Source organism: Pungitius pungitius, chromosome 20 (genome assembly GCF_949316345.1).
Source record: "Pungitius pungitius chromosome 20, fPunPun2.1, whole genome shotgun sequence".
NCBI lineage: Eukaryota > Metazoa > Chordata > Actinopteri > Perciformes > Gasterosteidae > Pungitius > Pungitius pungitius.
Window position 1 is genome coordinate 7,301,233 of NC_084919.1, and position 13,537 is coordinate 7,314,769.

At 46.9% G+C, this 13,537-nt stretch overlaps 1 protein-coding gene across 2 annotated transcripts in view; it reads right to left on the reverse strand.

Annotated features, from left to right (window-relative positions):
• LOC119195081 (steroid hormone receptor ERR2-like) overlaps window positions 1–13,537 on the reverse strand; it is a 94,016-nt gene that overhangs the window by 9,597 nt on the left and 70,882 nt on the right. For both annotated transcript variants that reach the window (XM_037449703.2, XM_037449702.2), the window contains exons 2-4: window positions 11,419–11,834; window positions 8,100–8,216; window positions 200–310 (exon numbers count right to left, since the gene is read on the reverse strand). In XM_037449703.2, the coding sequence (XP_037305600.2) occupies window positions 200–310; window positions 8,100–8,216; window positions 11,419–11,821 (631 nt within the window). In that variant the 5' untranslated portion in view covers window positions 11,822–11,834. The remainder of the gene's footprint in view (window positions 1–199; window positions 311–8,099; window positions 8,217–11,418; window positions 11,835–13,537) is intronic.

A 13,537-nucleotide genomic window follows, 5' to 3' on the forward strand; every position in this document is an offset into this window, starting at 1 on the left:
ATTCTGTCCCCATGACAACAGAAATCCTACTACAACCATCCTCACTGCACATTACAAAATGAACACATTTCTTATTACGGCCCTCCAAGTGGCAACATGTCTCCATGCGACATAAAAGGAAGAGCTTTTCTGTATTGCCGCTCACATCGGTAACAATAAGCCGTGTGAGGAAACCAAAAGAACAAACCGTGCGACTCACGTGGCTTTTTGGCAGGAGGGGGAATGCCGAGGCCGAGGTAGGCGCTGTTCTCCGCGTCCAACCTCCGTTTGTACTTCTGCCTCCCGCCTCTCACCCGGTCCAGGCGCACACCTGCAAGAACGCACACAGACGTGAAGAGAATGGCAGCTAAACCAATTTTTAAAGCCAATTTCCTGCGGTTAAATCATTTTCTTTAACTACTTCTAATGAAGACACGTCGCATATGTTTTGCTGTGTCATACGTCTCAAGGATGGCTTTTCACTGCAGCCCACTGCTCCTAAAATCCTTGCAAGGCAGAGGTCAGATCTCATGTATGTCCAGTAGGAAATAACTTTTTTTGCATTTTAACTATCAATACATCCATTATGAGACTGAGGCCTACTTCTACAGAAACAGCTGCAGCCCGAAATGTTTGCAGTTTCACAATATATTGCTAACTGTAAAAACCAAGCGTGTCGAGGAGAACTTACAAATAATGTGGCAATTTACTCCTGTATAATAACACATTTTGTTCCTTTTTACTGAAATAGTTCAATACCTCCTTGTTGGGGACGAAGGAGTGCAGAAACCTAATTAATATACAAGTGGACCATCTGGGATTATCTCTGCGGCCACCTCAGAGGACACATGTGACGCCCCTCACGTGCGGGATTTACACCCTTGTATTAAAACTTGTTTGAGCATCGGGGGGAGAGCAAACACATTTTACGTGGTCAAGCGGAATTGAGTCGTGTGAGATCTCCCAGTGACTCGTATAAATTCCTTTGATTCCCCTGGAAACAAAAGAATCCGATTAGGATGGTCTTTCAATTTCCTGACACCGACTATCCACTAACCTAATTACCCACCGTGCCCAGAGGGAGCTCATTCTTCCCAGCAAACACAGTGAGATCATTTTATGCCTGGCAGATTGAAGCTAAATCGAGAGCCCCTCTCCTAACACAGCTTTCCATCTGTACGCCTTGAAGTAATCAATAAGGCTTGCAAATAGACTTCTGGTTCTTTGGACACATGCTGATGTGGTTTTAATTAGTCGGTTAGGATGCTAGGAACTCCGTTTGCTTCAGCAGTCGCTCCGACCATTACTCTTGGTTAAGGGAAATTTAAAATCAGAAATTGTGCGTGCATGTATCCCTGATATGAAATCAAGTCAATAGCTTCTCTCCGTTTAATGACACACAGGCCTAATAAAAGTGACTTTCACAACAATCAGCTTGTGTGATGCAAAAACCTATTAATATATAAACTATGGACTTGTCAGACTAAGTGACAGCAAGTACCAGCTATGTACTACAACCGTCACACACACACACACACACACACACACCCACACAAACGGTCTTCCCTGCTGCAGAGTCATGTGGCTGCGACAAGCAACAAGCGACCAAACAGCCGGAGTCAGAATTCCAAAACCCGCGGGGGCCGTTTGAACTGGAACCTCCAACCGGCCCATAATTAATAGACGCTGACAAGAATTAAGAGCTCGGCGCTAACCAGTTTCGGTTTGCAGCTTAGCGGCGCTGCAGACCCAAAGGCAGGAGGGCAGAGAGGACGACAGAAAGGAAGAACAATAAAAAGGGTGAGGTAGTGTTGAAGGGGGGAACGGGGGGGGGCAGGGGGGGGGTCGGGGAATAAGACTGAACAAGCTGCTGTTTTGGGCCGAATGTATCAGTTTCTGCAAGATCACCGTTTTCCATTCTCTCCCCTTTTCCCTTTCCGTCCGTCTCTTTTTCTTTCTCTCCGCCGTACCTCTCCGCCCTGATCCGAACCAGTGCTGGGATTATCTCCCCCCCACCCACCCATGTGATACGGCACAGTACTGAGAATCTGACCACAACAAGACAGCTGGATGAGGCCCCTCGCGGAGTGGGGGGCGGGTGGCTGGAGTCATCGTCGGCACCACATTCCACACCTCGGTGCCCAAAACCACAGCGGCCCCACGCTCCGAGACAATCACACGGGGGTCGTGTCTGTTTTTTTTTTTTTTTTGGTAACGCTTGCCAGCGTTCAAAAGAAAAGTGTGGCAGCCAAAGTATGGATGCAGGGGCGAGGCCGGGGGGGGGTGGGGGGGGGGGGGGGGACGGAAGGTGTTGTGTGCTGAATGTTACGACCCCGGTGGGATCATACAGTGCAGCACACGGCGGTCCGCAACATAAGAGCTGAGACACAAAGACACTGGTTGACAGTCCGTCCTGGCTCAACATGTTTATGTGTGTGTGTGTGTGTGAGTGTGTGTGAGTGTGTGTGAGTGTGTTCATGTGTGTGGAAAGACGCAGAGGCATGTTTGCCAAACGAGCAATTTCACGGCCACCTGACCCCGGCTTCCTTTTCACATTCAATATCTTTATTGACTCGTGAAACCTTAAAGCGCGTCCCGATTGAAGTGCCTGCTTTGTTCCTTTATGTGCCGGCCGCCGGCGGGGATTTATTTCATTCATGTTTTTATCATTCTTTTTATTTTGATCCCTATTTCCGTCTAACAACGTAGAACCCAACCCTCCATTTATTATCATATAAAAAATAGAAAATAAATTGAAAAGCATGCAGCCAAAATTGTAGCCAGTATTTCTGGTATAATTAATTCCATACAAACAGCAATAGAAAGGTCACTAAATATTTTGTAACTGTTTGGAACAGTCTCTTTTATTTATTCAGTTAATTGTAATTACACTTGAATCTTAAAGTGCACCTTCTCCACGCTGCCAGCAACAAAATGATTGTAGATGTTGAAATTAAATATACTTATATTACAGTACAAGGACCCACTATGTGTATGTTTTTTTTCATAGCACTATCAAACTGTTAAAAACTTTAACTGTCCATAGAGAGAGAGACGACTTGTCATAACTGCTCGCCTTACTGACTAAGAGACCGCACTGCATATAAAATAACTAGAAAATCAGAACAGATCAAACTAAATTGTAAAGGTTATTCAATAAATAATGTATCAAACTATGAATAAATAATAAACAGTACAAAAAATAAACAGAGTCCCGAACAAAATGTACACGAGATTCCTTCGTACTCTGCAGAAGAAGCTCTATGGCCAACAGATTTGTGTGTGTGTGTGTGTGTGTGTGTGTGTGTGTGTGTGTCTCACGCAACTATTTTGAGACGCTCACCTGTCAGAGGCGCTTCTTTCTAGAGAATGTGTCAGAATTGGCTGGCTGGCTAACGCTGCCAAAGAGAGATTAGGAGGTCCCTATTTTAGCTGGGAAAAATCAGAGGGATGCAGTGTGTGTGCCGCCCCCCCCCCCCCCCCCCCCCCCCCCCACCACAGGGACCTTCCCCTCCCACGGCTACTTCTGAGGGCCGGGTCGGCGAGCCTGAAGACATCGGACAGCTTTTGTTGGGCAAAATGGGTGTCGGACGAGGTGGAGGGTGGTTGAGGCAGTGGTGGGGGGGTGGTGGGGGGGGGGGGGGGTGATTCGGGATTGCGTCCCAACAAAGCAGGAGTTGTTTCCCCCCCGTAAACCGCACACAGCGGCACAGTTCTCTTTATCATGTTTTAGACTTTTCATTCATCTGAGCCGCCCCGCGCTGACCCCCCAACGGAGGCCAGGGTCAACCCCGGGATCCCGTGTGCGGCAGGAGTTGCCACAAACTGTTGTGTGTCGGCGCGGATGAAGAGGAAAAGACAAGAAGCGAAAGAGAGAGAGAGGGGGTGGAGGGGGGGGGGGGGGGTTGGGGCACCGGCGGCAAGCTTGGACCTGGAGGCTCGATCCCACGTGTCACCCTCCGTGTTTGACTCATCACCTGCCAGGCGGCGAGGACGGGCCGGTGTGGAGCCGGTGTGGAGCCGCTGGGTGGGCGCTGACACTCCGCTGAAGCCCCCCCCCTCCGACATGTGTTGTTAGATAGACAAGTTTACGCTACGAGAAAAGAAATGAGGGGATCGGAGGGCCTTCCGTCTTCACTATGGAGCCGCCTTACATACATGACGATGAGCAATAAACTTGTATGCTGTTCAAATGCTTGGCCAAGACATCACAAGCCCCCCCCCATACCGTCTATATCTTTATTTTGATGATGTCATCTGAGTGTATAGATTGGTTTTTGATCCAGGCCTATTGATTGGAAAGGGACCTGACAGTCCGTCTTATTGGATATGGCTCTACTAATCTTTTGTGTATGGGGCTGGAGGAAAATAAGGCTGTAACGTTATCCTGGTGGCCACGTTCGCTAAGGAAAGACTGCTGATCCCTATCTGTGGTCGGGGGGCGAGGGGGGCGAGACAGCGGTGTGGGTTGCCAAAATAGCCTGGCAGCTTGTATTTATTCACCACATTACAGCGGTGTCAGAAAATCCCCACAAGCAACGAACACACCGCAGAAACACCGGGAGAGCATGGACTTCAGTCAAAATATGAATTGACGACTCGGCAGGCCGAAAGGGGCTGTGCACTTCCTTTTCAACAGGAGACACTTTTTTTTTTTAAACATGCCAATGGGATTTCTTAAAAAAAAACAAAAAAAAACTGCCTCACACCACAAAGGGAAAACTCAGTCCAGAATATTCTTGCATCATTTATCGGCATACACTGATGCCATTGGGTCATTAGCGCCGCTATTAGCCGCGGCCGCTGACTCCTGGCAGTAGCCACTGACACCATGCCTTCCGCGGGTTGTAATTATGTGAGAATCTTTCCGTTGGACGTGTGACCTTTTCTCAGCCTCAGCTGGACGTTTGAGGGGTCAGCGAGCGACGGTGGTCGTCACCTTCCACCAGGCTCATCCCGGCATAATATCCACACTCACACACACACACACACACACCGACTTATTTTGAATCCCATGCTCTTTGCTCAGTGTGTTGAGCTGCTACTTCAGGACACTTGAGCCAAGGCGCGACGCACCTGAAGCCACCACACTGGGCTTCGGTGCTTCAAGTCGGCAGGTGTTTGGGCGGGGGAGGGGCTCCCGTTGGCCACCAATGGCGCGGGTCTGAAACCGTAGCAGCTGGACCCTATAACTCAAGATGGCATGCTTAGGGCAAAGCTTACAGGGTCCTGGTGGAAATATTAGACACGTTTAGACACGACTGATCTCATAAGTTTTCTCAACATCTTCCGCGCCGAGAAGCATTTCTGAGGACACTGCATCACCGAGACAAGTACAACTTCGGGACGCTGCGAGGAAGGGGATTTTGTAACGTGAGCGGTAATCATTCACAGGGACACAACACTTGGTCAATATCTGTCTGCTGGTAGCTGCAGAATAGAATATCTGAAAATAGAATAAGAGGTTTACAATAAAACATGTGGTGGTAAGTTTCCTTCTCACATGATGCCTGCATTCATATTACACTGTGTGATTATTCCTTTTCCATGACCAGCCCTTGGCCACTTGTTACACGGTGATCTCATTACATGAAGTAGGGCAAGCCGCCGTCCCCCACTGATTCAACGATGAAAGCCCCCCCCCCCACACGTCTGCAAGAGGCCACACCTCGCCAGCATGCCACGATTAAATGTCCTTTTTCCTTTTAATTGAATGCCATCACTCCCAGAGAATCACCCACTGTGCCGCTTGTCGCGGCGGCTCTGATGCCGCGTCTCAGGAGCAGCAGGCTACAGAATCCCCCCCCCCCCCCCCCCCCACACACACACACACACACACACACACTGGCCGTCCACAACAGCTTAGCTTGGCCCGCCACAGACGACACCCCACCGTTTTTCACCTAAGCGCGCGCTAATAGTTTCAGCTTTATTTCCGAGGCAACTTTGTTGCTTCTGGCTGGGAGTCAAAGCCTCGTGTGGGAGATATTTGGGCCGGGATGAAGACATCAAGAGTGGGAACATTTATAAACACTGATGTAATGGCAATACAATGGTTGACCCTCCATTGCGAGATGAACGGACACAGCCACCTCGGTGAAGTTGTTTGGAAGTGGAGCGAGAGCCTGACACATAATCTCCTGCCACCACCACAGATTGGAGTCCACTGCTGCTGCCTTCTATTACGAGTTGTGTTTGGTGCCGGCAGATCGCAACACAACTGTATGACCCGGGTTTATTTAAGGACATATTTACGACTGTTGCGTGTCCAAGTTCAGTCTATGAACAAATTCTTTAATAAATACTTGTTAGAGACTTTGAGGGATACATATTATACAACGGGGGGGGGGGGGGGGGGGGGGGGATAAATTCAAAAACTTAACCTTAGTTTGCTGGAGTTGCACTCCAGGTAACGTACAGAAAACGTCCTTCAATCCAGAAGTTCCAGAATCGTCTGTTTTCTATGAATTTTAAGCGTATTTATGGATTATTTAAGTATAGCTTAACCACGTTTTGTGTCACAGCCACTTCTCCACCTGCCCACAATTACACTGCAATAAATTACTTCATGTTGTTTGTACACCACCTGTATTGAGCTTTAACTTAAATGTTTCATTTGCAGAACAAAAAAGTAAAATCAAAATCAGACACATCCAGGATTAATATAAAAAATGTATGTATCATTCAATGTTTTATAAAATCGTTACAATTCCATGTCAAATTTGGACTTTTGAGCCCCATACAATTAAAAATTAAACAATTAAATCTCATGGAGAGACATCAAATTAAGTTAAATGAATTAGAATTCAACAACGACTATAATAATATACCGAAAATACTCCTTTGCTTGTATTCGGTCTCTTCATTAGAGTTTGAAAGTTTTATTTCCACAATAAACAGTTCAGCATTAAATAATTTATGCAGTAAGCGTCTTTTTATAAGCACAAATCCAACATTGCAAATGAAATGAAATGAAATTGCGAATGAATCTATCCTCGATTTCAGGATAATTAACTGCCCCGGCAGAACAAAGTCAAACTTATTTTACAAATCTTTCGATACCACCCACGTAACCCACATAAAAGAAAAATCTATCGGCTAGATTTTCCAACTGTACTCCCGAAGGTCCCTCTCTGGAGGAGAAACAACACAGGCAGGAAGTGGGGTGGGATGTTCGGAAAGCATTTAGCGGATCAATACGGTCTGAGCGAGAGACGGGAAGGGAGACAGTCAACCAGAGAGGGAGAGCGCGAGAGAGAGAGAGAGAGAGAGAGAGAGAGAGAGAGAGAGAGAGAGAGAGAGAGAGGATGAGAGACACGCGGACCCCGGGGGGAGAGGGGAGTCTTTTGGGAACGGCCTGTGCTTTTCAGGAGTACTGTTACACTTCTCAGTCGGTCTTGGTAAGAACATCCAACTCAGCAGCTTTTCGCACCCGTCTGTTAAACAGCGAGAGGCTTGTCGGTGTGAGGAGGAGGCGAGTAAAGGTTGTGGGTGATGTCACTGGTGTTTCCTTGGAGGCCGCAGACCCCCCCTCCCCGAGAGCTGCTTAGACCACATTCGATTCCGTGATAGGAGACAAGCTGCTTATCTTTGAAATATTACTTTAGATTTCTGTCATCCATTTGAACAAAGCTTTTTTAATGACCGGCTCTGAAAAACACCAAGGTTTTAGGTTGGTCACAAAATCTGCATTTCAAAAAGTTTAAAAAAATGGCTTTTCGGTCCCATGCAGCTTAAATCTTTAAATTAAAGTAATTTTTTTTTTTCTTCAAATTATCACTTTTTTCTGTACTTGTTGGGACCAATGAGCCGTGTTTAAAATCTCGCCAGGTTTGCAGCAAAAATTAATTCAACGTAAAGCTTTGGAGAAATCCTTGTTTTTCAGGGTGAATAGTTGGAATTGATTAAAAACGTTTGATTGATATAAGAGATATGAGAGGGAAAAGCAACTATACTGTATACTTGAAAACCATTAAACTTTTAAACTTGTATTCACTTCTTGATATTTGGCCTAAACGTCGCTTGTCAGTCTGTTTCTGTCGATGTTGAATCATATCTGAAGTGAGAATAAATAGTAACAAAAACACTCAACAAAAAAATTAAAATAAATCCGTACTCACCTTCTTTCAACATGCCAACTTTAAGACACTTCATGAAGCGGCAGGCCTGGCACGACTTGCGTCTCCTTTTGGTGATCTCACATTCATTCGTGGCGGGACAGCTGTACTCAATATTCCCTGCAGGCGATTAGAAAAGCATGGTGTCATTAATCCAGTCACTCATTAGGAGGAGCTTTAGAATTATTGGATGGGCAGGGAGAACCGAATCAGACACGGAAACAAAAAAGGCACGCGCGCTCACGGAAAACATGCGCGCACACCTGTCCCAAGGTGACCCGGCGTGACACTCCTGAAGGGGAGGAGGGCTTAGTGGCATTTTGATGGGACGCGTAAGAAGCACCTCCACGCCCCGCGGTCCCACCCACCCCCCCCCCCCCACTTGGATTCTCAAATAAATTAGCCTCATTAATGCAGAGCCACCTCTGTGCAGCGCTCGCCGCGACGACCATTCTCGGCCCATCCCTCTTCACCCTAAGCATGATGGGAAAGATGGCGACGCACGGCCGACCGCTCTGTAAATAAACAAGACTGGCTGTTGAGATCGCTAAGGATCCCATATCATGTGGCAAAGCTTTGATGTATTTATTCAGGTCCGTCTTGACATTTGTTGGCTCACTATTACAATATTTCCCCTGCCAACTCTGCCCTCCCCCCCCCCCGAAGAGGCAAGAGATGTATAGATATCAAATCTGCTGCTGCCTTTTCTTCTCACAAGGTTCGCGTCAACTTTTCTTCCTTCCCATGATCATCACCCAGCTTCTTGAAAAGTGGGCGTGGCCCCAGGAATCTAATGGCAAATCATCTTTCTCAGGTATCCGAATCCCCCCATTGGTTGTCTAAAGAATGCCCCCACAAGTCCAGAGACACATTAATGGTGCCTAAAAACAGCAAACTGAGCAGAGCAGCTACTGCCGGAGCTGCCCCGCTCCCCCTCCCAACAAAACACAAGCAGACACACGCACACATGTACACAATCCACTGTTGGTTGAGGAGAAGGTGCCAACATTTGTCAGGATCCCTGGCACGGATGGTGCCAGCGGGGTCACATGCACAGCGAGGGGCCGGGGCAGCGTGCCAGCCTGCTGGCGGAGGCCGCTGCTGGTTTCTGGGTGGGTTAAGTCTTCCACACACTGCATACAGTATATACATTATATACTGTATCCAGTACATACTGACTGTGTGACATATCCAAACTACAAAACTCATACCAAGTGTCGTTTTGTAGTATGTGCAGTTAAAACAATTCAATGTAATTCTGTATTACTACAACTAATTCTAAACATGAGTTTAGTGAAAATAAACTGTTAAAAATGTAAATGAAATACTAAAAAAAGTACACTTGCTCTCTTTTAGAGTACTAATGATGCACATTAGATACGTATAATCTTAAATCTTTTTCTAAGGATTTGATTCTTCATTTTTATTATTTAATAGTGTACATGAACGTTGAGGATCCTAAATCAGCCCCCATTCAGTAAACTATTTAAGTGCAAAAAACGGATGGAAAAATTAAACATTTTATACCCGAATGGTTTAAAAACAACCTTTGTTTGTGCCATTGATGATTGTGTGTGTATGTGTGTGTGTGTGTGTGTGTGTGTGAGAGGAGGACGGGGGCTGGCTTGCATTAGGGTTCCACAATAGTCTGAAATTGCCTCCCTCTAAAAGCTCACTGTCGGCGTACCCTCTTAGTTAATCAGGTCCTCTGTCCACCTTTATTTCTCAAAGGACATTTCAGCCACTCTAATATCCTTCCTTAACCTCTCTTATTTTCCCTCTAAATTTTGATGTATTATTATGCCATGCTATTATCCACGCACTCATCTCCACTCAAGCCGGACCTCTCCTTGTCCTCCTCCTTTAGCGAGGCCGGGACCCCCCCCCCCCCTCCCTTTCCTCCCTGATTACCATTCCATTAAAGCGGCTTCTCCTTTCAGCGAGTGACCACGTCTCCTGTCCCTTGTGCTTTTTATTTGGAGGACTCCTCGGTGTGGCTCTCCTCTCTACCCGTCCTCCTGTTATTGCCCCGCTAACACGTGCCGGAGCTACTAATAGCCCCCCCACCCATCTCCTCCCGCCTTGCTGTGGGCTTGGGGGGGGGGGGGGGGGGGTCCTGGGCCAAAGAACAACAACTCCTCTCTGGACTTTCTCTCTCGGTGAAACGCCTGGTTCTTAATTACAGTCACCCAACGCTGATTGTTATTGACTGAAACTCCCGTGGCTCGGGACGAATGACGGACAGATTAGGTTCATTATGGGTCTGTCCTCCACGAAGGAGAGCGAGAGGAGGAAGAAGACGAAGAAGGGGGGGGGTGGATCCTTGCAGGACAACACAAAGTCAAGCATCAACGCTGCTTAGTCCTTTATTGTGTTGCCGGCCAGAAGGAGAGGCACACAGAATCATCTTTTCATTTCATACAAATGTTTGAAATGGCACATATAAATTCGTCACCCTTCAAATAGTCTCCTTCTCACTTTAATGTTGCTGGGTGGCTTATATCATTAGGAATAAAAAGTGAGATTCACAAAAAGGCTTCACGATGGATGTTGGTGTTGTGCCCTGTACATTTGTCAAGCTTTAACTTCGTTACAGACGGATGGGATCTCTTCTGCTTCCATAAAACAAAAAAGCATCAGTGGTGCAGCCTGGGTAAAAAGACTTGGCTTTATATATTGACTGTCAATAAAGTCACCGTTATATTCCTAAACGCCTATAAAATGTGTTTGGCTTCAGTTAAGTAACCACGTAAAGTAAATAAACCGTGTTTTTTTTTGCCAACGCAGAAGATGTTAAACACTTTTGCATTGCCTCAATAATTCCGAAACAGGTTGAAATGGATTAATCTCCCTCCACCTGCTTCCCAGCTCAATGACCAATGACCACGTACAACAAATCCTTCAAAATAAAATAAAACCCTAAATGCTGCCACTCCGTTTGCAGCACATTAACTTTGCCCAAGTGATTTTTTTGGAATAGCAGAATCAATGCCAGATTCACATAAAAAGGCATTTAAAAAAGAGGAAAAGAAAAAAATCACAACCCAAAGCGGATTTACAGTCCGGGCCTCACGCCTGCTCGTAATCACTGCATCGTATTAGTCCCGTACGAGCACACTGAGGGACACCTCCATATGTTTTCCCGGCGGTTCGCAGTTGTCATGGCAAAAGCTAATGATAGTATTTAGAATCGTCATGAAAAATACACACCAGTGACATAGTACATCTGGGTCTTGCGGAACATCCAACCACTTGGGAAATCACAGGAAACAAGACTACACGCAGGGTTCGACCAGGTGGAAAAGGAGAAGCGGCAAATTACCTTGTATCGTCCTTTTGAAGAAGGCTTTGCAGGCCTCGCAGGACGCCACCCCGTAGTGGTACCCCGAGGCGACGTCGCCGCACACCAGGCACAGCCTCTTGGGGATGGCGTTGAGCATGTACTCGCACTTGATCGGCAAGTCGTCCGCCACGACGCCGGCGCATTCCTCGTAGCGCCGCAGGCAGGCGGCGCCCCCTCCCAGCATGCCCGGGTTGAACATCGGCGGGGAGTCCAGGGCGTGCGAGTGTCTGCCGCCGCCGTTGACGTAGCCGCCGCTGGCGTCAGAGTTGCCGCTGGGGCTGTGATGGCTGCCGGTGTCGACCAACGAGGAGGAGGGGCTGGAGGGCTCGGTTTTGACGTAGGAACCACAGCTGGAGGATAAGTGTCGGTCCTGAGAGGGCATTCTGGTTAGCAACCTGGAGGAACACACAGCGTGGGAGAGCCCGGGTCAGTTCGGGTCACAGGTTCACAGAGAATGAAATGCAAACTGCCGGGGCGACACAGCCAAATCCGAAATTGAAAGAGAAACAACGTTCTTGGCTGAATGCTTTTGATAACTGTGAAAATGTTAAATTGTAAGGAGAGAAAACCAGGCTTTCGGGACAGCATCAGCGCTTTGAGAGAAAGGAGCCTGCTCACCTCAGCGCTGATTTTTCCAGACAAAGAGCCTCACTTGCACGTAAATATACATCCGAAAAACTGCAGCGTCCGGGAAATTACCGGCGCTAACAAGTTTGACAAGACGCACAGAGCGGTGCTTTCTTCCATCATCTCACCGATCGCTCTGCGAGGGATTCATCAGCCGTGATGGAGCACGCCCGCTCCGTCCGAGTTTGATAGATTGCGTTACACGCGCAACCGTTTATGTGCTGGAATGCCAAGTGATATACTACAGCGGCTTATTTCTCTCAGGCGAAGTGGTAACTAACGACCATATCAACAGATGCCTCATACATCTTGAGAACAATGCCCACGAAATTGGTCGTGTGCCAGAGGTAAATGAATGAATGAAACTTCAGAAGGCTTTTAATGGACACGGAGAGGTGTTACACTCAGCATATGGAGGATCATGGGTAATACATGACCCAATCAATAGTCCCGGTTGGTTTGCCAAAGGACGGTGCCGGGTTACGGTGGACCCAACTGAGAGGCCCTGACCTGGGATTAGGTTCCCTGATCCAAAATTTCATTAAAAAGATTTTTGAAAAAAAGCAAGACCAATTGACAAAAGGCAACCGTTTCAGTAGCAGGATGATTGATCTGAAACAAAAAGGTTTATGGAAGAATTCCTGCACTGACGCATGTCTTGCTAAAGAACTTGAATTGCATTTCATGGCAGATTATTTGTAGTGCTTATTGTTCAATAAGAGGTTATTTTTCCCCACCAATTTACCGTACAGCTTTATTTTATTAAGATTTGGTTCACATTCCAATTTCAATATCTGAATATACTTAATATTTAAAAGATAAATTGTTTATCACAATTATTTCTGAGACAAAATACATATGCATAGTCCAACAGAAACACTTTTGAGACGAGCATCTCGCTACCGTTGCACAATTATTTGTTGTCAAGCCCTCTGAGTGTTGATTGCGTCGCTTCAGAAACCTCCTCCTCAGACAAAGCATGAAATGAGGCCTGGACCCCAGTCAGGGCCGCTGGCTGCGTCTGCCACAGCCTGTTCTTACACAACTTGTGCCCTACAAGCCCGAGTTGTAAATACTGGGTGTGAAGCCATGTTAAGCGTGTCAGAAAGGAAGCTAATGAGGACCAGGTTTCTTTGAAATGGCCTATTCGCTGCAAAGGGCCTGCCCCATTTTTTAAATTTGGTACTGTGGTCGGTAAAGTATTTTCCCTCCGTGCATAAGTGTTTATATAAAGCCATGAAGTCATCCGGCACCGATGACATGAAACCTCTCTTTTAACTGCTAACGGTTGGAGGGAGGTGGAGGAGGAGGAGGAGGAGATAGCCTCTTTCCCCTGGCCCGAGATCAGATCTATTGATCCTCTGCTTCCTTCCTGTTGCAGATGAGGCATGAAAAAATAAACCCTCCTCTTACGGGTCCCAGACATTCCTTATGCATTTTTAATCAGTCAGGACTGTTAACATAGTGAGAG